Source organism: Bubalus kerabau, chromosome 16 (assembly GCF_029407905.1).
Source record: "Bubalus kerabau isolate K-KA32 ecotype Philippines breed swamp buffalo chromosome 16, PCC_UOA_SB_1v2, whole genome shotgun sequence".
NCBI lineage: Eukaryota > Metazoa > Chordata > Mammalia > Artiodactyla > Bovidae > Bubalus > Bubalus kerabau.
This window is the reverse complement of record NC_073639.1, coordinates 59,432,378-59,455,710: the sequence shown is the minus strand read 5'-3', so window position 1 is coordinate 59,455,710 and position 23,333 is coordinate 59,432,378. Positions and strand designations below refer to the sequence as shown.

At 41.8% G+C, this 23,333-nt stretch overlaps 1 protein-coding gene across 2 annotated transcripts in view; it reads left to right on the top strand.

The window, feature by feature from the left end:
• Positions 1 to 4,495: 4,495 nt before the first annotated feature.
• BRAP (BRCA1 associated protein) overlaps positions 4,496 to 23,333 on the top strand; it is a 31,529-nt gene continuing 12,691 nt past the window's right edge. The window contains exons 1-8 of one of the 2 annotated variants that reach the window (XM_055550371.1): positions 4,496 to 4,777; positions 6,639 to 6,800; positions 7,786 to 7,984; positions 9,247 to 9,436; positions 14,845 to 14,958; positions 16,885 to 17,033; positions 22,380 to 22,455; positions 23,153 to 23,291. In XM_055550371.1, the coding sequence (XP_055406346.1) occupies positions 4,696 to 4,777; positions 6,639 to 6,800; positions 7,786 to 7,984; positions 9,247 to 9,436; positions 14,845 to 14,958; positions 16,885 to 17,033; positions 22,380 to 22,455; positions 23,153 to 23,291 (1,111 nt within the window). In that variant the 5' untranslated portion in view covers positions 4,496 to 4,695. The remainder of the gene's footprint in view (positions 4,778 to 6,638; positions 6,801 to 7,785; positions 7,985 to 9,246; positions 9,437 to 14,844; positions 14,959 to 16,884; positions 17,034 to 22,379; positions 22,456 to 23,152; positions 23,292 to 23,333) is intronic. The other variant, XM_055550372.1, reaches the window with a different exon arrangement.

Below are 23,333 nucleotides of genomic sequence, written 5' to 3'. Positions count from 1 at the left end.
TTCAGACACAACCAGAGCTGAACTCACTGTCTCTGCCCTCCATGACAACTCCTTTCCTAAGGTCCTTGGCCCAGCAAAGGGCTCCACCATTTCCCCAGCAACCCAAGCTAGACAATTGGACTCACCCCAGTCCCCCAGCCACACACCTCCATTCTGGTGCTTGGTGCGACCAGTCTTTCCTCTGGAAGAGTTCGATCTACCTCTCCACTCACTGTGTGATCTCACCCACAGACCTTTGCAGCAGCCTCCTAAGTGGTCCCCTTGCCTCTTCATTCAAAATTGCAAATTTGATCATGTCCTACCCCCATTTAAAATCTCCAGTGACTCTCCATCATACTCACAATAAACTCTCAGCTCCTCAAGCTGCCTGAAAAGGCCGAGACCCTCTTCTCCCCTTTGGGCAGCAGCTCTCCTTTGTACTTCACCTTAGCCTGGGTGATCTCGACACTCACTTCCATGTAAGGCTGTTGCCCTGGCCTGAATGCTCCCTTCCATCCATTACCTGGATAACTGCCCATTGTCCCTCAGGTTGTAGTTTGCCTGTCACTTCCTTCATGAAACCTCTTCTGGCCACCAGAAGAGGCAGATGAGCAGTCTCTCCTGTACTCTCTCAGGGTGCCCTGTACTCACCTCCTCCTAGCACTCACGATGCCACCACACTATCATCCCTCCTACAGAGCAGGGCGATGACCTCCTGATCTTCACTGCCTCTTTTCTAAACTTACTTTCAACAAGTTCAGGGGAAAGAAAAACATACATATGACAGGTACATGTATACATAGATATACAAACATTTTCACATGAATAGACATAAATGTGGCAAAATGTTAATAATTAGTCTCAGTGAAGAGCGTGTGATGAAAGGTATATGAGAGATCATTGTACTATTCTTTCAATTTTTTTTAGGTCTGAAATAAAAACCTGGGAAAAAGAACAACAAAAAATTCTACTTGCAGTCAGTTCCACTTGAAAATCTTGAAGTTTCTCATGTGATGTCTATGGTTAAAAAACCAAGAAGCCAGTTAGAGCAAAACAGGTTGGTAAGACAGCCTGCATGTTGATGGGAGTCACCTCAGTGCCACCATAAGGACTAAATAAAGTATGAAGAATCTAAAGAAAGAATTCTTAGGAAGTAAAAGTTCAAGATGATATAACGTGTTTCTTATGTAGTTGGAAATTTGCTAGACTGGGGCACGAATGCTGAAATGAAAAGGTAGATTGATTTGCATTTTGGGTTTTACTTATGTTCTGTGCCAAGGCCAAAGTCAATGACGGAAGGAGAAATTTATTTATAGGTTCCAAAAGTGTTAACAAGTTCTGTATGAGGGCTTAACAGAGATGAAAAGGGCTGACTTTCATACTGAAGGGGTGACTTTTATTCTCATTGAAGACACTGTCCTCCTTATACTCCAGTTAATGGATGAGTGGGCTCCCACAACTAGCTGCTTCTTCCTTCCAACTAGAGATGATGGTCTATTCTTACTTCCCAGTGCTCTCTTCAGAGCAGGAAAAGGTTGTGATTTCTCATACCATACATCCTGGTAACTCCGTGGTACCTGCCCACTGACTGGAATGCCTCTGCCTGGTTTGTGTGTGTTAATTGCTCAGTTGTGTCCAACTCTTTGTGACCCCATGGACTGTAGCCTTCCAGGCTTCTCTGTCCATGGAATTCTCCAGGCAAGAATACTAGAGTGGGTTGCCATTCTCTTCTCCAGAGGAACTTCCCAACCCAGGGATCGAACCTTGGTCTCCTGCATCGCAGGCAGATTCACCATTTGAGCTACAGGGAGGTCTGCTTTATTTGCTAGTAAATTTCCACTCATTTTTACATCACAGCATCAGCTTTATCTCCTCTAGAGAGGCTAGTCTTTCTTTTTCTTGGAAGACTCTGATACTAATTTTTTTTTCCACTTTCACTGCTTCTTATCCATACCTTCACTAGACAACTTACCCCATCATAGTTCTTCTTTTGACTCTATCTACTCCTCTACATGTAAACTTGTTAACGAAAGGCCTTATTTTATTTTCATGTCTATCTATCCCTTAGGACCTGGCATAATATCTAGACACGTAGCAGGTGCTCAGTAAAAACATGAGTTGGAGGAGTTCCCTTGGCTTCCCTAGTGGCTCAGACAGTAAAGAATCTGCCTGCAATGCAGGAGACCTGCAGATCCCTGGGTTGGGGAGATCCCTTAGAGAAGGGAATGGCTACCCACTCCAGTATTCTTGCCTGGAGAATCCCATGGTCAGTGGAGCCTGGTGGGCTACAATCCATAGGGTTGCAAAGAGTCAGACACGACTGAACCAACAACACTTCCTGGGCACCTAATAGGATTTCCGGCTTTCACTGCTGTGGCCCTGGTTGAGTCCCTGGTCAAGGAACAGAGATCCTGCAAGGTGTGTGGCAAGGCCAAAAATCAGAATAGAAATATGAGTTGGAATGATGAATAAACTGGATGAATCAGAAAACAGGGCAACACAGGTGGCAGGCATAGTATTTGGCAGCTACAGAGTACTGTAACAAGCCCATTTTGCCCATCTCTAGTGAGTAGTTCTCTGGAACTGGCATCTTCCTTCTCCACCGTAAACAATATTCATCTTCTCTCTCTCTGCCTCTCAGTATGTGTAATGTAGATGTGCTACCTAAATTATACTTTCATAAACATGCACACAGTGTGAAAAAGTGAAAGTGTTAGTTGCTCAATTGTGTCTGACTCTTTGCAAGCCCATGGACCAGGCTCCTAAGTCCATGGGATTCTCCAGGAAAGAATACTAGAGTGGGTTGCCATTCCCTTCTTCAAGGAATCTTCCCAACCCAGGGATTGAATCCATGCCTCCCGCATTGCAGGCAGATTCTTTACCATCTGAGCCACTAGAGAAGGCCAGTTGCTGCATATTAAAGAGATGGTTTAGTAGAGATTGAGTGTTGGCTCTGGAATCAGATTCCCTGCATTCAAAGTCTAGCTCTGCCGCTTACTTACTTGTGAGATCCTGAGCAAGTGACTCTCTCTGAGCCTCAGGTTCCTCCTCCATAAAATGGGAAAAATTATAGTACCTGTCTCATGAAGTTATTCTTACTACTACATAAAGTATGTATTAATAAAGCACTCAAGTTATTACCTGGCACACCATTAAATGTTATCTGCTACTGTAATATACTATTAAAAAAAGTTCACATGAGATCTCATATATTATATACATATAGTGGGATGCATATGACATATACAGTTCCACAAAAATCAGCAACTGCCACTGCGGGGAATTTTGGCCCCAAGGGGACATCTGGGAATGTCTGGAGACATTTTGGTGGTCACCAGTTGGAGGTACTACTGGTACCAAGTAGGTCAGGCCAGGGATGGTGCTAACTATTCCATTAAATGTAGGACATACACACAACCCAAAGGCTTAGTGAGTCCAATAATGTTAACAGTGCAGAGGTTGAGAAATCATGATATAAAGTGTACACTGAAACTAATTCATAGTGTGCAGTCATAATGTATAAACATCAGGTGGTCAAGATATGGATTTGTAGTCCACACACCTACGTATGTCCAGGACACAGTGTGTGCTATGACACACTTACATGTCATGATAACATATATCGATTAGCATCCTGTCACATATATGCTATATATGTATTGATTGTGGCCCTCCATGTTCACGTGCCAAAGGCAAGTCTGTTGTTCAGCGGCTAAGTCCTTTCGCACTCCTTGCTACGCCATGGATTGCAGGACACCAGGTTTCCCTGTCCTTCACTATCTCCCAGTTTGCTCAAACTCATGTCCGCTAGGTCGGTGATGCATCCAACCCTCTCATCCTCTGTCGCCCCCTTCTCCTCCTGTCCTCAATCTCAAGTCTGGGATATTGAAAAGAATGCGGACTCTCAGAAAAATTAATGTAAACAGTCACAGCCTCTACTTGCTTCATCCGCATAGCTGTATAAGGATATCACACAATTTTATGAAAAACCTCGCTCAAGGTCACACAACTAGGGACAAGGTCAAATCCATAAGAACGGGAGTTGGGTGTTCATCTTATTCACCAATGTATCCCCACCACCCCAACAGTCCCTACTCCCTATTGGCCCTCAGAGAAAGAAGCGGATTCATCTCTATGCCTCAGAGCACCGATCTGTAAAGCGTGGCCGACCCAAAGCAACCCTGCCTACAGTTGGAGCGAGAGATCAAACAGGACAAAAAGAAGCCAGAGCTCTCTGCAGGGTGCAGGTGGCTCGGACAATTGTGAGACCTCGCGGAGTCAGAGACCCCTCGCCGTCAGATGAGCTGGGCTAAGAACGAGGTCTCTCAGGTAGGCTAACTCAGGTCTGGACGCAAACCCACCGATCCGCCTAATGAAAGCCCAGCTCCCGAGATTGCCGTGACGTGCCTCCTCCACGATTTCTTCCAGATTCCGTACGCAGGGTGCTGGCTCACCTCAGCGAAAACACACCAGTCACGTGGCTACGGCCACACCCAATCAAAGAGCGCGCTGGCCTGCGCATGCGTAACCTCACAGGACAACGACGGCGGCCGGGAGGCGGAAGTGGAGGTTGTTGTGGCTCAAAGGGTAGCTCGCGGAGGTGCTGCTGCTGCTGAGGCGGTGGCGGCGCTGCCCGCCCTGGGCCTCTATACCTTTAGGCTCGCCTCCCAGCCTCGCCTGAGCCCGCCGGGGCCTTCGCCGGCCAGCGGCTGCCCTATGAGTGTGTCACTAGTTGTCATCCGCCTGGAGCTCGCAGAACACTCGCCGGTCCCCGCCGGCTTCGGCTTCAGCGCTGCCGGTGAGTCCGCGGCCTCGCCGCCTCCCCCGTGGCCCGCGCCTGGGCCCCGGGGCGCGTCCTTTCAGAGTCTGAGTCCGGGCAAGGGCCTCCGCTTCAGGAGGAAGCCGAGAAGTGGTTGGGATCCCTCTCATCCCCCCACCATCCTTGGGAAGTCTCTTCCCAGGTGTCACCTGTGGGAAGTCTTTGCCGGTCCCTCCTTCCTTGTGCCTTCCCACCGGGACTTTGTTTATATTTGGCGCGTCGCACTCTCCAACCTGGGTGAGAGCCTAGATGTGCGAATTGATTTTCTCTAGACTGCCGTCTCTGGGGTCGCACAGAGTCGGACACGACTGAAGCGACTTAGCAGCAGCAGCAGCAGGCTTTATGAAGGCAGACAGGGAATCCCCAGCACGCTGACGGCTTCTGGTTTAATTAAATTCTTCCTCTTTGAAAAACCATCCATTTGGGCGCCCTGTGGCAGTAGTTATAATTATAACTGAAAATGTGTACACTTCCTATATCCAAGCACTGTACTAAACACCTCGTGTGCACACTTTTTGTATCTTCATACAACCTAATTAGTTTTATGGGTGTATGAGGCTTTTACAAACTGGAACTGAAGCCCTGGGATTAAGTGCCTTACCCAGGATCATCTATCTGTGGCAAAACTGGAATTCTGCCTCAGAGAGCTGGACTTAAGAGTCTGAGCTCACTAACAAAAAAAAAAAAGAGTCTGAGCTCTTCATTGCCAGTCACACAGCCTCCTCCTGGGAAATGCAGGTATGGCTCTGTTCCTTGAACAGCCAGCAACGCATCATTCATTCAAGGAATACTTGATGAGTGCTCACTCTCTGTTGAGCTTTAGTTTTGTGCGGAAAGAGACATGGTCCCTGCTTTAAGGGCACCAGCAATTCACTTCAGTTCATGGAGATAAATTAGGTAAATAATTACAGGATAAATGTAGGATACAGCTGTGACAAATGTACAGTAAGGGAAGGTAGAAAGCTGGAAAGGAGTTTGGAAAGCTATCATGAGAGGATGTGTTTGGTTTGGGGAAGAGGCCTGGGGCTGGTAGGGATGGTCTTGTGGGAAACTTGCCTGAGTGTGTGAATTTTTGAGCTGCAAACTAAAGACTGAATATAATTAAATAGGCTACTGAGTTCTGAAAGTCGAATTAATTGACATAAGCGACATATACATTTTTACATGGGTCAGTCATTGAGTCATTAATTTATTCAACATATCTTTAAAGAGCTTCCAGTGTGTGCCAGGCACTGTGATGTAAGTACTGAGGATACAGTGATGGGCAAAACAGGCTTGATCTTTCTTCACATAAAGCTTATATTAAGGATATTTCTGTCAAATCTCCAAATTCATTTTTCATTTTTATTATTTAATTAATCATTTTTATTATTTAATTATTTAATCATTAATTTAGTGATTTAAGAAAATGATCACAGTTTTTCAGGACAAGGTGGGATTAGGCTAACCCAGGTTGTTAAGAAGACTAACCCTAAAAGTTTTGTTGATTAGTGGACTTGATGCCCTCATTTGGGGTCCAACACAGTTTCACTGTACAAGTGTTACTAAAATGTTGGTTCATCTGAGCAGGATCACTATCAAAGCTCTTATCTCCTTCATTTGCTTTAAAATGCACTCTTTCCACTAGGACCACCGTGCATTTCAGAGTTTATTGCCCTGGGCATTAACTGACTGTCAATACTGCAGAGCCCCAGAGATGAGTGAGAAGGACCTTGCAAAAGGCATCTTATAGTCTTGGGGGAAGGCAGCAGAGAGAAAAAGGAAACCTGTGGATGGATACATTGAGAGTGGAAAGAGGCTTGTTTTATTATCAGATATTAATTATTCATGTATTCTTTAGTTGGGGAAATGTCTGATGAGGAGATCCAAAAGAAGACACTAGCTTCAGCTGTAGCCTGTTTAGAAGGGAAGTCACCAGGGGAGAAAGCAGCAATCATACATCAGCATCTTGGTCGTCGAGAAATGACAGATGTGATCATTGAGACCATGAAGGCCAACCCAGGTATGCTTTCCAGAACCCTAGGCTATCTTCTGTAAGGTAAACTCATGGTTGCTTGTGTTGGAGTGGTGTTCAGTGAGCCTGTGATCAAGACCTCTGGCATACTTTAGCTTTTACTGCCTATGTTCCTTACATGAAGCTGTCAGGGTGGATTTCAGTTTCTCTAAATATTTCTTCTAAATTACTCATAACAAGCTAGGTTGACAACTCGCCTCAGTGAGGAGAGCTACTTAGCACGTAGGTCTGTGGCGATTCATGTTGAATCCAGATAAGCATGTTGTGACTCCCCCTGCTCTGCCAGCTCGCTCCATCCAGGGGAGTGGATGTGTATTGCATCTCCAGTGTGGAGAACTGGTAGGTTGGTTTTCAAACTTTCAAACAGCCCTGAATATTTGTCCCACTTAGGAGTGCATAGCTCAGTTGGTAAAGAATCCACCTGCAATGCAGGAGACCCTGGTTCAATTCCCAGGTTGGGAAGATCCACTGGAGAAGGGATAGGCTACCTACCCCAGGATTCTTGGGCTTCTCTTGTGGCTCAGCTGGTAAAGAATCTGCCTGCAATGCAGGAGACCTGGGTTCGATCCCTGGGTTGGGAAGATCCCCTGGAGAAGGGAGAGGCTACCCACTCCAGTATTCTGGCCTGGAGAATTCTGTGGACTGTATAGTCCATAGGGTCGCAAAGAGTCGGACACAACTGAGCGACTTACACTTTCAGAAGTGCATGATGGAAGACACCTGCCTTATTATGGTACTTCTCAATGTAAAGTCGACATCCTTTAGTTTCTGAGGGTGTTAATGACATGGGGGCATGGAGAGTGGGGGCAAAGAGTACTTTCAAGTTGTGATGTCCCCAAAACTCGGCTGTTCTGTGAATGCAATTCTTAATGCAATTTCTCTTTCACTCTGACTTAAAATTCTCATCTAATTGGAATCCTTCCACATATTTCATATCAGTTTATAAATCTACTAACTTTTTGGTTTGTGAAAGATGAGCCAGAAGCTACAGTGGAAGAAAGGAAATCTTCAGAAGCATCCCTCACTGCACAGAGAAGTAAAGATACAAGTAAAGAAGGTGTAAATGCTGCTCTTGATTCTCCATCCAAGCAGCTTCCAGATCAGATTTCCTTCTTCAGTGGAAACCCCTCAGTTGAAATAGTTCATGGTATTATGCATCTGTACAAGACAAAGTAAGAAAATCCTTTTCTCTTTTGAGTTTGTCTGTTTTTTGCCATAGGGTGGAGAAAATATTCTTGCCCTGAAGAGAAGGATTATTTTAAGCTTTGTTCAAAGGGTTAGTACTTTCATATATTGTGTGTTAAATTCTTAGATATTTTCTTAAGAATTCTTAGATATTTTATATATGGTTAAATCTCATAAATTGGGTAAAAGAGCCTTATGAATGAATCATGCAGATTCACTTGAGAGAATACCCAAGAAAATATTCCCTGAGAAGGTAGGCATACAGGTGATTGGAAAATTGAAAGGAAGGAAGATAAGAAAAGAAAAATTCTAAGTGATGTATAATATAGATGTAGTCTCTTATTCCCACCAAGTCTTTACTAAAGAAGCTGCTAAGAAGTCACTTAATGGGTTGCCATTTCATCATATCTTTGAACTCCTTTTTGTGGTCCAAACAAGGCTTTCTGGAGGCCTAAGGAAAGGAAGATTTTGCTATATAATCAACATAGCTAGGCCACCAGCTCCTTGGATAATTAGTTGCTGATTTCTTTAAAGACTGTCCTTGTCCTAAATTGTTTGCTCAGTCCCCACTGGGAAACAGAATACTCAGGTAGCCATTTTGGATTGCAGCTGTTGAAGTGAGTTTGCCGCATTTCAAAAGCAAATTGCTCACCTGAAACTACCACAACATTCTTAACTGGCTATATCCCAATACAAAATACAAAGTTTAAAGTTTGAAGAAAAAAGCAAATTGTATTGTGGATGATTTTTCTTTCCCTTCTTTTAGCTATTCTAATCCAACAACACTTCCTGTAATCTTCAGAGTCACATCTTCATGATTCAGAATTCTCCTTCCTATATTTAGAGGTCTTTTCTCTTCGAAAACCTTCAAGAGAAGTCCATAGTTAGAGTTGTTCTTCTATTGTTATCTAAGGATGGTGGTGATTAAAAAATGAATGAAAGCAAAATACTGCAAATTTGCCTGATGGAGGTTTATAACCATTAAAAGCCTTTAACTGAAGATTAAAAAATATCATTGGTGGGTATCATGTAGAACATTTCAAAGTTTACCTTAAAGTCCGTTGCAGATGTGTTTAAGCGGTTCTCCATTTACCCAGGTGAGTATTTTCCAGTAAGATAACAAACTGTTTAAATTGATTTATAAAGTATTACATTTTGTTTTTCCTTGGACATAAAAGTTGTCTGATTAGTGTTGCTTGAACTAACCATACCTCATCTATTCAAGACAGTCTAATTATTGTCTTATTAGTAAGATGACCTCCTTAAAAGAAGATGTGAGGCGTAGTGCCATGCTGTGTATTCTCACAGTCCCTGCTACAATGACCAGTCATGACCTTATGAAGTTTGTCGCCCCATTTAATGAAGTAATTGAACAAATGAAAATCATCAGAGACTCTACTCCAAATCAATATATGGTGCTGATGAAGTTTAGTGCACAGGTAAAAGTTAAGATACTAAAAATCTGTTTGCCACAAAAACTGTGTTTTTGAAAGTGTTTGATACTAGCCATGTTTAATTTACTACGTCTTGCATTTAGAAATCTTGATATCTTCTAGAGTATTAATGTAATTTTAGAAATATTGCTGAATTCATCAGGAAGCACACAATTCCAATTCATAGCTGTTATTTTTTATAAATCAAATTGAGTGTGAAATCTAGGGTTGTGTGTGTTCGTTTATCCAGTAGTAGCTATTCTAGTAGAACAGTAATTCCCAACCTTTCTTAACCCTGTATTGTTATTTGCCATTATAAAACTGTGCCCCTGCTTCTATCATTCTCTTTTTAGTATATATTCTTGGGCACATTCTAGAAAATCAAATAAAAATTTTTTTTGATGACGAGGGGTTTTGTGACATTCCCTGAATTATTAAAGATGCTTTTGAGTTCTAACTGGAAATCACTGCAATAGAGAGACAAACTCTGAAAGAAAGGTGATATTTTCAGCTTTTAAAAGTATACTTGTGCATTATAACAATGTTTAAAAAGGTTTGGCCATCCAGTCCATTTCCCTTGTTGCATTAAGCATAATTTTGCATGTGCCTCGGTTCTAAAGATGTCAGAAAGATATTCTCTTGGTTTTGTATTTTCATTCTTAGGAGTCTGCGTGTTTCTATGTGAATATAAAAATGAGGTAAGCTTTACGTATTATGCAGGTTAATAGAGGACTACCTTGTCCATAGGTTTTCTTTAATTTGTTTGTATTTTTTTTTTTAATAACCTGTTACATTTTGAAATTTCATCAGGTTGTGAAATGCAGCTTTGTCAAAGTTAGTTCTTTCACACCTCACTGATAAATAGCCTTTCTGAGTTTGCCCCAGATAAGCAGTTCCAACTTGCAGGTTGGCAAAGAAATGAATGTGCCTGTAGGGTCATTTGTCATTGCGTCTGACCAATCACCAAGATCTGTGGATAATAGAAGCTCATGACACAATGCCCATTTGTCACCTCCTCGTTATGAAAAGCTAGAGTTCACAGCAGTAGTGGCCATTCATTGGTTGTAGGTAGAGAATTAAGAGAAATAAGAGTTGAATTGTATTTGTACCTGTTCATTGGGCCACCAGAAGAAAAACAAAACAAAAACTTAGTGTTTTCTAAGTTTCTAAACTTGGATTTCCGAGTCCAAGAAAGTACACAATTATCTTTAACCTCTACAAAGCACTGCACCTTTGAGGGAGACATTTAAAAAGTATTTCAATGGCCCTGTGAGCTTAGACTTCACAAGTTGACACTGAGAACTGAAAAGCACCTAACAGCTGCTTTCACTGACTGTCAGAACACCGTCTAAGGTCACTGAGACACTTTGCGAATAGTGGGCAAGTGGTATATTAAATCTTTTAAGTGTAATAATGAGGTTAGTGATAATACGCAACCTTTATTGACTGCTTATTCTGTACCATTCACTCTGCTAAGTGCTTAATGGGCACTAGCTGATGTAATCCTTACTATAACCCTATGAGGTAGACAGGTACTGTTGTTACCCTAGTTTTACAAATGAGGAAACCAGCTGCAGAGCGAGGTTAGTGATTTGGCCACGGTTATACAGCTAGAAATAAGTGACTGGGAATTAAGCCCTCACTTTAATCCCTAGGGATTAGTCCTTGTCCAGCAGGAGCAGGATGTGGGCAAGGGAAGATACTCACTGTTCGCCAAGAATTGTGTCATGACAGTATTTCACGTATAGCTTCTACTCACTGGGCAAGGGTGGTAAGCAAGTAACACAGATAACGTAGAAAGGGATTGGGAAAAAAATGTTTGAGAATATATTAGGCTTTTTATTTAGTCTCAGGTGTATTAAGCCCACAACAGTAACTTGTCTAAAAACCCCATAAACGTCTCTGTAGCACATGCCACCCTTTGCAATCTGCAGATGATGTTGTGAAATTTTTCTGCTACTCTTAATGGATTCTCTTTGTAAGATTTTATGGAAAAATCCAAATGAATTTTTTGGCCAATCCAATACTTGTTTCTCCACCTCTGTCTTTTGACCACATGTAAGTTGCTTAAGTTGACAGATGTTTTCTAGGACTGTAACACAGCTTTCTTAGTGCTCTCTGAAGATAGACCCCTTGACCTTGGTATTGTGAGTTGTATTTTTTACCTGTAATGCTAGATCTGAAGGTCTAAGGCTCATTCTATCGGGGATTTTCTAAGGCCTAAAACTACCCTCCTAGTATAGGTCTCAAAGATGTTAAATTAATATTGGGCCCTAATGAGAGTAGACTCAGTAGGCACCAACTCTGAATCACTTACCAGATGCCAGGTATTAGCTTCGCATGCATTAGCTCCTTGAGTCCTCTCAGATATGTCATAAGGTAGGTGTCATTATTTTCATATTTTATAATTGAGGAAACATACATGAGTGAGTCAGTTGCCCAAGGGTACACAGCTAGTGTCAAAGAGTTATGATTCAAACACAGGCAGCCTGACTCCATGGCCTGGGCAGGTAACTGTATTCTTATTCCTTTCTGTTTCTCACCAGGGAATTTTTATTAAGAACTAACAGACCTATTTTATGTCTTTTATCATTTTTTGAATCTCTGTTGGCCTCATCTTTCTTTATGCTGGAGGTGTCAGATGTGCCTACAAAGTTGTACTGTGCCCTTTGATGAATTAATTTATAATTCAAGGTACAGGGAGGCAGAAGGGGGTTCAGTTTTGTAGTTCTTTGGAACAGAAAAGGACAGATAACCTCTCAATGGAGTGTGTTGGCTCATTATCACTTGTAGGCTTAGGCCAGCCTACTTTCTTTTGAGAAGTAAAAAATACATTCTTAGCACTAGTTGATCACTAGTAACAACTAGTTACTAGTTGATTACTTTGCCTGGAAAATCCCATGGACGGGGAAGCCTGGTGGGCTGCAGTCCATGGGGTTGCTAAGAGTCGGCACGACTGAGTGACTTCACTTTCACTTTCATGCATTGAAGAAGGAACTGGCAACCCACTCCAGTGTTCTTGCCTGGAGAATCCCAGGGACGGGGGAGCCTGGTGGGCTGCTGTCTATGGGGTCGCACAGTGTCGGACACGACTGAAGCGATTTAGCAGCAGCAACAGTAAAGAAACATTGATTATAATAGTTTTTTCTTTTTCTGAGTTAATCCTGAGAAGAGAACAATCAAATCAAAGGACTAGAAAAAAACAGAAGCTGGGTTTCATTAAATTTTGGGCTCTATATAGTACAGGCATTTTAAATGAGTTGTTTCTTCTGTGTGTTTTGCAGTTAGCGTCAGGCTCTTGTTCAGTGCATCTCAGTGCTGGGTTGAAGCAGGAGGCACATGGATTTTGCTCCCTGCTCTTGTCCTTTGCATATACAGTACCTGGCATGCATTGGGTGCTCAGTAAATATCCCAGCCAGTAGAGCTACATTTCCAATATCAAGATTTTAAAGAAGAGAGCAGTGTGTTCAAAAAGTATACACCTTTGGTCCAGGTAACTCCCCCAAGAAAGAAAGGATTTATCTGGGATTGAGTAGATTTTGTCACATTCCCAGTATCACACACCTTGTCCCTGCCCCTGAGGAGGCTTGGGCGCTTAGGGAGCATCTACAGAGCTGGAGGTCTTTGGCCGAGTCTGCTGTTCTCGGCAGCCACATCTGCAGCAGTTCTGGTGGTGATGGCGGCCCTGAAGAGCCGGCCATGGCCCACTGGCCCTTGGTGCGTACGCAGAGTCCAGCAGCTCACTGTGCTGGTTATTCATCCAAAAGCATTTCAAGGCAAAGCCACTGCTCTTGAAAAATGGGAGAAGCCATTTGGGGCTGCTGCTGCTTAGTGTTAAAGACATTTATTATCCAGGAACTGACTTGTAACATTTTAATTTCAAATACCCTTTACCCAATATACAGGTTATTTCCCAAAGGAAAAGCCTCCCCTTCTCCACCAAAAAGTCCCTGCAGAATCTTTGTTCAGAACTGGTCATCCTTCCTTAGTGGCTTAGCTCTCTTGGTCATATTAAGATAGCATAGATAATACAAGAATCCACACTTGAATTACATCATCCATGTGCAGACTCAATGGACATGGGTTTGGGTGGACTCTGGAAGTTGGTGATAGATAGGGAGGCCTGGCGTGCTGCATTTCATGGGGTTGCAAAGAGTCAGACAGGACTGAGTGACTGAACTGAACTGAGTGCAGTGAAAAACTACTGAAAAGCTTCAGTGGCTCCAAGATTCAAGACTGCGTGAGGGTAGACAGCCGGGACTGTTTTTGCCTGATACCACTCAAATCTCGACCTCAAGGTTGACGGTGTGGCATTTCCTTTTGCAGAACACACTTCCTCTCTTCAGGCAGCTTGTCTGTACTGGCAGGGCCAGAGCACGTAACTTCCTATGTTGTGGCTAATGCCTGTGTGGGAGTGAAATCCACACAAGCCACAGCCTCTCAGCTGCCTCTAAAAATTGCTGAGCTTTAAAAGCTGGAATTGTCTCTTTGTTACTTCCTACTGAGGCTAGACTGGAAGATTGGATTTACTTGTGTTCTTACCCACAAATGCACATGTGCTTTCTGCAGGGGACTGATTTCCCCTGGTTTTATCTGTCTTCCACTCCAAGGGAACAAGACTGTTAGAATTTTAAAGGCTAGTTCATCTTGGACCTATTGACCGTGGCCAAGAGTTTTGCTTTTGGTATTGTACACTAGGTTGTTTAAAACCTCCTGACAGGATCCTGGTCTAACTATCATGTATTAATTACTGTTATTATTTGGCTTATTGAAAAAAAGGAATTGGCTTCTCACTCCCTACTGGTTCCACTGGTCCTCTTATTTTTTCTCACCTAGATGCTGACATTTGTTTTAAAAAGCTTCTCCATAGGGAATTCCCTAGCAGTTCATTGGTTAAGACTCAGCACTTTCACTGCTGGTGGGCCCAGGTTCAATCCCTGGTTTGGGAACTAAGATCCTGCAAGCCCCAAGGTGCAGCCAGAAAGAAAAAAAAAACTCTCCCGTTAACAGTTATCAGTTATGATTTGGTTCCAAATAGAACTGACCTCAGCTGCTGTGAAAGTGCTGACTAGAGGCAAAAGGGGAAAAAAATGATATCAAGGGAAACATTGACCATTGTTGGTTGACTATGTATTAAAATTGTAGGAGCCATCAGTTTATTGCACTTCAGTAGCTTCTGATTATTCAAATAAAACTACCATGTATCAGAAAAAATTGTAGAGTAGGATATTGACCTGCAGAGTTCACTTAGCCTGTGAGCCTCCTACCACAGATGTTACTTTTGGCAGTTGTTCTCTCTCCTAAGTATAACTTTTAAAAGCTGATGAAGAGAATAATTGAAGCCATCTTGAATAGAAAGCACATTACCACGATCGCTCTCTTAATTTTTTCCCTTTCCGCCCTGGTTTACCTAGGCTGATGCAGATAGTTTTTACATGGCATGCAATGGCCGCCAGTTCAACTCAATAGAAGATGATGTTTGCCAGCTGGTCTATGTGGAGAGGGCAGAAGTATTGAAATCTGAGGATGTAAGTGCAAATAATTCCTCTGTTTGAAATAAATGTATCAGAATGGTATAAAATTGAAAGTTAAGATACCTGTGGAAATGTCCAGAATTGGCCAGTCCATAGAGACTGAAAATAAGTTAGTTGACAGAGACTGGGGGGAGAGAAGTGACAGCAAGCACATGGTTTCTTTTGAGGGTGACAGAAGTGTTCTAGAATTAGATAGCAGTGTGATGGTTGTACAACTTTGTGAATATACTAAAAATCACTTGAAAATGGCAAATTTTATATATGTGGATTTTATCTCAACTTTTAAAAACTGTCCAAAGTATTTTTTTAATAAAGAATATTATTTGTGTTACTGAAGTTGAGTATGTATCTATTCCAGATGGATGAAACTGTGCCTGGAGCCCCGAAATGAATATTTTTGTTTTAAATATTAACCCTTAATCCTTATTCTAATACTTAATTCCCTTTTGATAGCAATTTGTATCAGTAATTGTTCTGATCTCCCACCCTCCATGAAGCATTCCTATAACATGTGCTCATTTGAATAAAGTAGTAGATCCAGCTCTGTTATACTTTTAATATTTCCTCTTTTAAAGTAGCCCTAAAGGTCTTTTCATGTTGAATTCCACTTGATAGGAATAAATTCAGATTAGATTGTTCTGTCATTAGATTAGGTAAAATAAAAATTGGCACAGGGGACTTTCTCTGGTGGTCCAGTGGTTAAGACTCTGCTCCCAATGCAGGGGACCTGGGCATTCAATCCTTGGTTGGGAAGCTAAGATCCCACAGGCTGAGTGGCGTGGGCCAAAAAAAAAAAAATCAGTCTACGCTTTAGCCAGGTACTGTGCAAGGCCTCAGTTTTAGGAATTCCTTTCTCTAAATGAACACGGCTTCTTGAGAGATTTTCAAATATCTACTCTTTAGGGGCCGCAGATTAATGTGACTTTTCTTGGTGTGTTCTTATTTATGTGCCTCACCTTTGCCTCAATAGTCCCCTAGTTGGCAGGGCTTAGGTCAGACATTTCTGTGTTAGAGGTGTTTTTTTTTGACCATCTAGATCCTTATGCCCTTCACACTCTGTTCTTTCACAGCCATTGGTAATTACAGCCATTTTACAAGCATTGGTAATTAACAGTTTTTAAAAGTTTGGAGTTTTGGGGGACTGCCCTGGTGGTCCAGTGGCCAAGACTGTGTACTTCCAGTGCAGGAGCCCTGAGTTTGATCCCTGGTCAGGGAACTAGATCCCACATGCCACAACTAAAACCTGCCCTGGCCAAATAAATAAATAAATATTTTAAAAATAATAATAAATGAAAATTTTGAATTTTGTATCTTTCTCTACTAGAGGCTAAGCTCTGTGAGGAAAGGGACAGACTTTGTGTTTTGCAACTTAACTGAATCTGTTTTTGCTCACCGTAGTCCCACACCTAGAACAGTGTCTGGCACACAAAGCAGGGACTTAATTTAATAAGTATGTACTAAATAAATAAAAATCACTGTTGTTGATACTATTATCACATAGTAGAAAGGGTTGAGTTTTAATTTAATCTGTGGAAAATCATTCAGATACACTCCTGGTTTTTTTCCTTTGTGTTCTGTTATGGTCATGGCCATTTAGAGTTAGAGCTAGGAGTCTGGTAACATGAGATTTTGGCAGCAGTCTCCCTTCCTCCAGTGTCAGCGCTGTGAGGGCAGGGATCTTCGTCTGCTTTGTTCCCCTTGGTATTCGTAGTGCCTAGCACAGTCCTGGGACTCGAGGAGGCGACCAATTAATATTTGTTGCATGGATGAAAACCTCACCAAATTAGGTTGTTTTCACAAAGCAATAATATTGAGAACATCCTACCAGGAGTCAGAGTATCAGGAAAACTATTGCCTTAAAAAAGAAAAATTAGAACCTGTGGATGACAAGTGAGGCTCATTCAAGTTGTTTCCCTGTAGGGCGCCAGCCTCCCTGTGATGGACCTGACAGAGTTGCCCAAGTGCACCGTGTGTCTGGAGCGCATGGACGAGTCCGTGAACGGCATCCTCACCACCTTATGTAACCACAGCTTCCACAGCCAGTGTCTGCAGCGCTGGGACGACACGACGTGAGTGCAGGGGCGCATCCCCCTCCCTGTCAGAGCTCGTTATTACTCTTTCCCAGAATTAAAAACAGCACCCTCCAGAAAGAACCACTCCAAGTATTTGATTTTATAAACCTGGGTACCACAGTGGTGAGGAGGTCATATGGAAGGGCCTTCTGTATTTCTTCTTTGCTTTTCCTCAGTTCACATGGGGTCAGCATCTGTAGACCAATTCCTTTCTAATGTGCTGACTAATATCCTTGTGGAATGTCCCAAAGCAGCATGAATCGTTCTTTCCTTCCAAGAGCCAGAGAATGAAAGGAGTGGGGGGTGGGGGAGTAAAGCTTAGCTTTTAGGCTCCTCTACTTAAAGGGCATCTAGGATTAAAATCTTGTTTATCACTTGCACTTTATGTCTGCCGTTGACTTTGGCTTTCTTATCAGAGTGCCGGGCTACACCAATCGGACGTTTTAGATTTATCATTATACATGGCTTGGTGGCCAGTAGTAACAACAGTCACTAAGTATGAGGCACACACACACCTATGGTGTCCTGTTTCCTAGAGCAGCACAGACCCTGTTTGTATGAAAGGGAGCACTGTGCAAAGAACTGAGGTGTAACCTATACTTTTATTTCCTCTAGTCAAAAGTTGCTGCTCCCTTCACAGACTGCATTGTGAGTCTTAGCTAGAATGGTAGATCAGACGCTGGCCACAAGGGTTTCCCAGCAGAGAAGAAGGTGCAGAATCAAATAATCACACGGATAAACGAGGTTACAAAGGAACAGTGTTGCATAACTGTGACTAGGGAATAGGGCCCTGACCCCACCAGGCTTGTCCGAGAGGCAGCACTCAGGGAAGAGGAATAGGAGTTAGCCAGGTAACCGGTGGAACCCAAGAGAAGATGGTGTGGGGGAGGCGTGTAGCCAGGAAGCAAAAGGTCACGTTCCAAAGCCCAGGAGTGAGGAGGGGTGAAAGTCTACGGGAGTCTCGGTTCTTTGCCCCCATGTGGCCAGCTTTCCAGAGCAGGGACCTTGTCTGGCTGTTCTCTGCTGTGCCCTCCATACTTAGGGGGAGATGTAGTACGTAGGACGAGCTCAGTAAATATCTGAGCAAATATACAGACCCTGGCTTTCCTGTGGCTTATTTAACCAGAGAATAATTTTGCCCCAGTTCTGTAGAGTCCTTAGTCAATTCTGTGGTATCATTTAGTTCTTCAGAGAATTGTCCAGGTTTAAATTTGCCTGGAATAAAGCCACTCTGAGATGTGTGCATTCCATAAAGTATTAGTGTGTATCTTGTGTCCATCTGCTACCCCATTTAAGTTCTGGATACTTCTTTGTTTCCCACCACTCCAGTTTTACTCTCAGTACACGTTAACTTTTTTTTCGGTTGCAGTGGGTCTCTGTTGCTGCATGCGGGCTTCTCATTGTGGTGGCTTCTCTTATGGAGAGCACGGGCTGTAGGCGTGTAGGTTTCGGTAGTTGTGGCTCCCGGGCTTAGTTGTTCTGTGGCCTGAGGGATTCACCTGGACTAGGGATTGAACTTGTGTCCCCTTCATTGGCAAGCGGATTCTTATCCACTGTGCCATCAGAAAGTCCCACATTAATTTTTGTAAAACCATAGCATTTTCACGTTTCCTTAGGGACCATCTTGTCCACCCTCCTCGTTACTTATAGAGGAGGAGACTAAGGCCCAGAGGTGATGGTCAGCATGCTTAGAGTGTCAGGACAGAGAATGCCAGAACTGGGACCAGAATTCAACCCACTGGGCAACTGCCTTCCAAACCATACAGTGCCTTCAGCAAGTGGGTTTTAAGCCTCTCTATATGCACAGTGCTGAGGGGCAAAGAATCAAAACACAGACTCTCTTTACAGACATTGAGTCTCCTAAGGGAGAATCACACATGTATGCGTACAATTCAAGGTGGAGATAAGAGATCGAGCTGGTTCCTCCTCTGGGTTGGTCCAGAAGGGCTACTTAACAGAAGACAGTATTGGTACCAGGCCTTGAAGGGTACTTTCTTGTCAGGGAATGACATTCTGAGACGGTTTCCCCAAGTATTTCCTCAGGAAAATAAGGTAACAACTCGTAATTATTTTTGAAGGGAAAGCAGGAAGAATTAATGAACTTATTTTTTAATAGACAGATGGGATGATATATCATGGAGTTCTGATTGTATGGTACAAATAAGTTAATTTTTGTAACTTCCCCTCTTTTCTCCTTTTTGATTCTCAGGATCATACATTTCAAAAGATCATTCTGGCACAGTGTTGAAAGTTAGATTTCATAATTCATTTGTTTTCTTTTTTTTTTTTAATTATATTGATTTTTGACTGTGCTGGGTCTTCATTGCCATGTGGACTTTTCTTTAGTAAGGCACGGGCTCTAGGGCACATGGGCTTCAGTAGTTGCAGTGTGTGGACTCAATACTTGTGGCTCCTGAGGTCTGGAGCAGAGGCTCAATAGTTGTGGTACGTGGGCTTAGTTGCTCCAAGGCATGTGGGATCTTCCTGGATCAGGGATTGAACCTGTGTCTCCTGCAATGGCAGGTGGATTCTTTTACTACTGAGCCACCAGGGAAGCCCCAATTGTTGATTTCTTATCCCACAATTACTATAGCCACCACACAGACTGAAGGGATGACACAGAGCTAGTTCCTGCCTTTCACAAGACCTCTTGCGAGATCCTACCTGCAACTTCTGTTGTTTTTTCAAATTTCTCCTGTCTTCTCTTTTGATCCTAAAAAAAGAAACAGACTAAATCCTTTAGTTTTCTCTTGACAAACATAGTCCTTATCTGTGACAAGCACTTAGTGTTCTTCCTGCATATTTCCTTTCCTTGGTTTTATTTATTCAGTTGAGTAACAGATTGATTCTAGTTATATCTTGAGCATTGGTGGTGCTAGTTCACTTAGCCTCAGCTGTAATGCTCTTTCTATCATGTTTGCCCATTGGACACAAATATTCATGGCTGGCACTTAGTATTACTTTGTCTTTAGTTAAGGGTTAATAGATTTTTTTTCAAAAATGTTTTTAGTTTTATTGAAGTATAATTGACAGTCAAAATTGTATATATTTCTTCTTTTCCAGTCTGGATTCCTTTTATTTCTTTTTCTTCTCTGATTGCTGTGGCTAGGACTTCCAAAACTATGTTGAATAATAGTGGTGAGAGTGGGCACCCTTGTCTTCTTCCTGATTTTAGAAGAAATGCTTTCAGTTTTTCACCACTTAGGATAATGTTTGCTGTGGGTTTGTCGTATATAGCCTTTCTTATGTTGAGGTATGTTCTTCTGTGCCTACTTTCTGGAGAGTTTCTATCATAAATGGGTGTTGAATTTTGTCAAAGGCTTTCTCTACATCTGTTGAGATGATCAATGATTTTTATCTTTCAATTTGTTAATATGGTGTATCACGTTGACTGATTTGCATATCTTGAAGAACCCTTGCATCCCTGGGATAAAGACCAATTGATCATGATGTATGATCTTTATAATGTGTTTTTGGATTCCGTTTGCTGGAATTTTGAGGATTTTTGTATCTATCTTCATCAGTGATACTGGCCTGTAATTTTCTTTTTTGTGGTATCATTGTCTGGTTTTGGTATCAGGGTGATGGTGGCCTCGTAGAATGAGTTTGGGAATTTTCCTTCCTTTTCAATTTTCTGGAAGAGTTATAGCAACATAGTTGTTAGCTCTTCTCCAAACTTTTGGAAGAATTTGCCTGTGAAGCCATCTGGCTCTGGGCTTTTGTTCATTGGGAGATTTTTGATTACAGTTTCTATTTCTGTTTGTGATTGATTTGTTCATATTTTCTATTTCTTCCTGGTTCAGTTGTGGAAGGTTACACTTTTCTAAGAATTTGTCCACTTCTTCCAACTTGTCCCAATTTATTGCCATACAGTTTTTCATAGTAGTCTCTTATGATCCTTTGTATTTCTGTGTTGTCCATTGTAACTTCTCCTTTTTCATTTCTAATTTTATTGATTTAAGTCTTTCCCCTTTTTTCTTGGTGAGCCTGGTTACTGGTTTGTCAGTTTTGTTTATCTTCTCAAAGAACCAGCTTTTAGTTTTATTGATCTTATATGAAGTCTAGAAAGATAGTACTGATGATCCTACGTGCAGGGCAGCAGAGGAGACACATATGGGTTAAAGAGAGGGTGGGATGATTTTAGAGAACAGCATTGAAACATACACATTATCATATGTAAAACAGATAGCTAGTGGGACTTTGCTGTGTGACGCAGGGAACCCAGCGCCAGTGCTCTGTGACAGCAGGTGGGCTGGGGGGCACAAAGGGAGGGGACAATTGTATATCTGTGGCCAATTCATGTTAATGTATGGCAAAAACCATCACAATATTGTAATTAGCCTACAATAAAAACAAAATATAAATAATTTAAAAATCGTATGTACTTAAGGTGTACAACTGGATGACCTGATATACATCAACATTGTCAAATACACATCACAACCAAGCAATTCAGCATATCCGTCACTTCAAACTTTTACCATTTTACTTTTTTTTTCCTTTTTTAGTTTTCTTTCTATTTTTATTTTATGGTGAGACCACGCTCCGCCCTCTAGTAAATTTCAGGAACACAGTATAATATTGTCAGTTACAGTCAACATTAATGTACACCAGTTCTCCAGAACTTACTCATCTTGCATAACTGAAAGCTTGTAACTCTTGACCAGTATTTCCCCATTTTCCCCTTTTCCCAGCCCCTGGTAGCCACCTTTCCTCTCTATGTATCTATGAATTTGGCTTCTGTGCCATTTTTATTGGCTTTTTGTAAATCGAAACAGTACTCACAGAGCACTGATACCTTCTTCCAGGTGAACTTCATTGTATGATAAAATGTCATATGCATTTCATGAGTACTTTAACATTTTTGTTTTAATTTAGTGAAATTTACTATAGAATTTAATTTCAACTCTTAGGTGCACCCTTGAGAGGACAAGGGTACATATTGGATGATTTAAAACTTTAGGAAGTGAAGATAAGGTAGATTGCAAGTAAAAATACATTATGGGTAACCAGACATGAAAAAAATAACTTGTCTCAAGTCTCTAATTGTAACCTGTAAATATTTAGTTCTTTGATTACCTCAGCTTTAGGCAGAAGAGTGGAAAAAGATATGGGGCATATCAAGATTTCTCTCTTTTCTTCAGCTTTATCAAGATCTTTTTTTTTTCCATTTTGTTTGAGAATAGCTTGGAAGTGTTTGTCTTTTGAATGATGGCCTTAGTTGTTATAAAAAATATTATGTAAGAGAGGGAGTATGTAAAATTGAATTTTTGACTTTGGGGTTCTGTAACAGCTGTCTTTTACATTTAATCTGTGTCATTATTTTTTTGGTGCCCTTTATAGATGTCCTGTTTGCCGATATTGTCAAACGCCAGAACCAGTAGAAGAAAATAAGTGTTTCGAGTGTGGTGTTCAGGAAGTAAGTAACAAGTGGTGGAAAAGAATAATGTACACAGCTTTAATTGTCTGGGATTTTCTTCTGCCCATTGTGACTTAAATTCTTTTCAATTCTTTTTGAGACAGATTTTTTTTCTCTCTCTGTTGAGGATCAGGCAAAAAAAGAAAAAATTAAAATACACAAACTATTTTACTCCTACACAAAATACTTTATGCTTTCATTCTTTGGTGTTTGAAAAGGCCGAGATTTTTGTTGATAAATTATTTTTCCTTGTTATTTACATAGAGTTCCATAGAATCCAGAGTGAAAAACCTCATTGACCCATAAAAGCATCCTTGTTGGGTGTTTTTTAAAAAATATTTATTTATTTGGCTGCACTGGGTCTTAGTTGCAGCACTCAGGCTTAGTTGTTGGTTACTCAGAGACATGTGAGATCTTAGTTCCGTGATCAAGGATCCAGCCTGAGGACCCTGCATTGGAAGGTAGATTCTTAACCACTGGACCACCAGGGAAGTCCCCTGGTTTGAATAAGGGGACTTATTTGAATGTAAAATAATTTGAATAAGTTTGAATAAGTCTCCTTATTCAGAACTCCTGTAGAAACATCTCTAAATCTCATCCCGTGTCAGGCCCCTCATACACCCCAGTGTCATACACCTCATACACCAGGTCATGTAATTTTACATCACTAATGAAGATCTTACCTCCTTCCTGGCAGAACCTTTGGATTTGTTTAATATGTGGCCACATAGGATGTGGACGATATGTGAGTCGACATGCCTATAAGCACTTTGAGGAGACCCAACACACGTATGCCATGCAGCTCACCAACCATCGAGTCTGGGACTACGCTGGAGGTGAACACCACTCCTGATTTCTAGTTTGGACTCATTCTATCT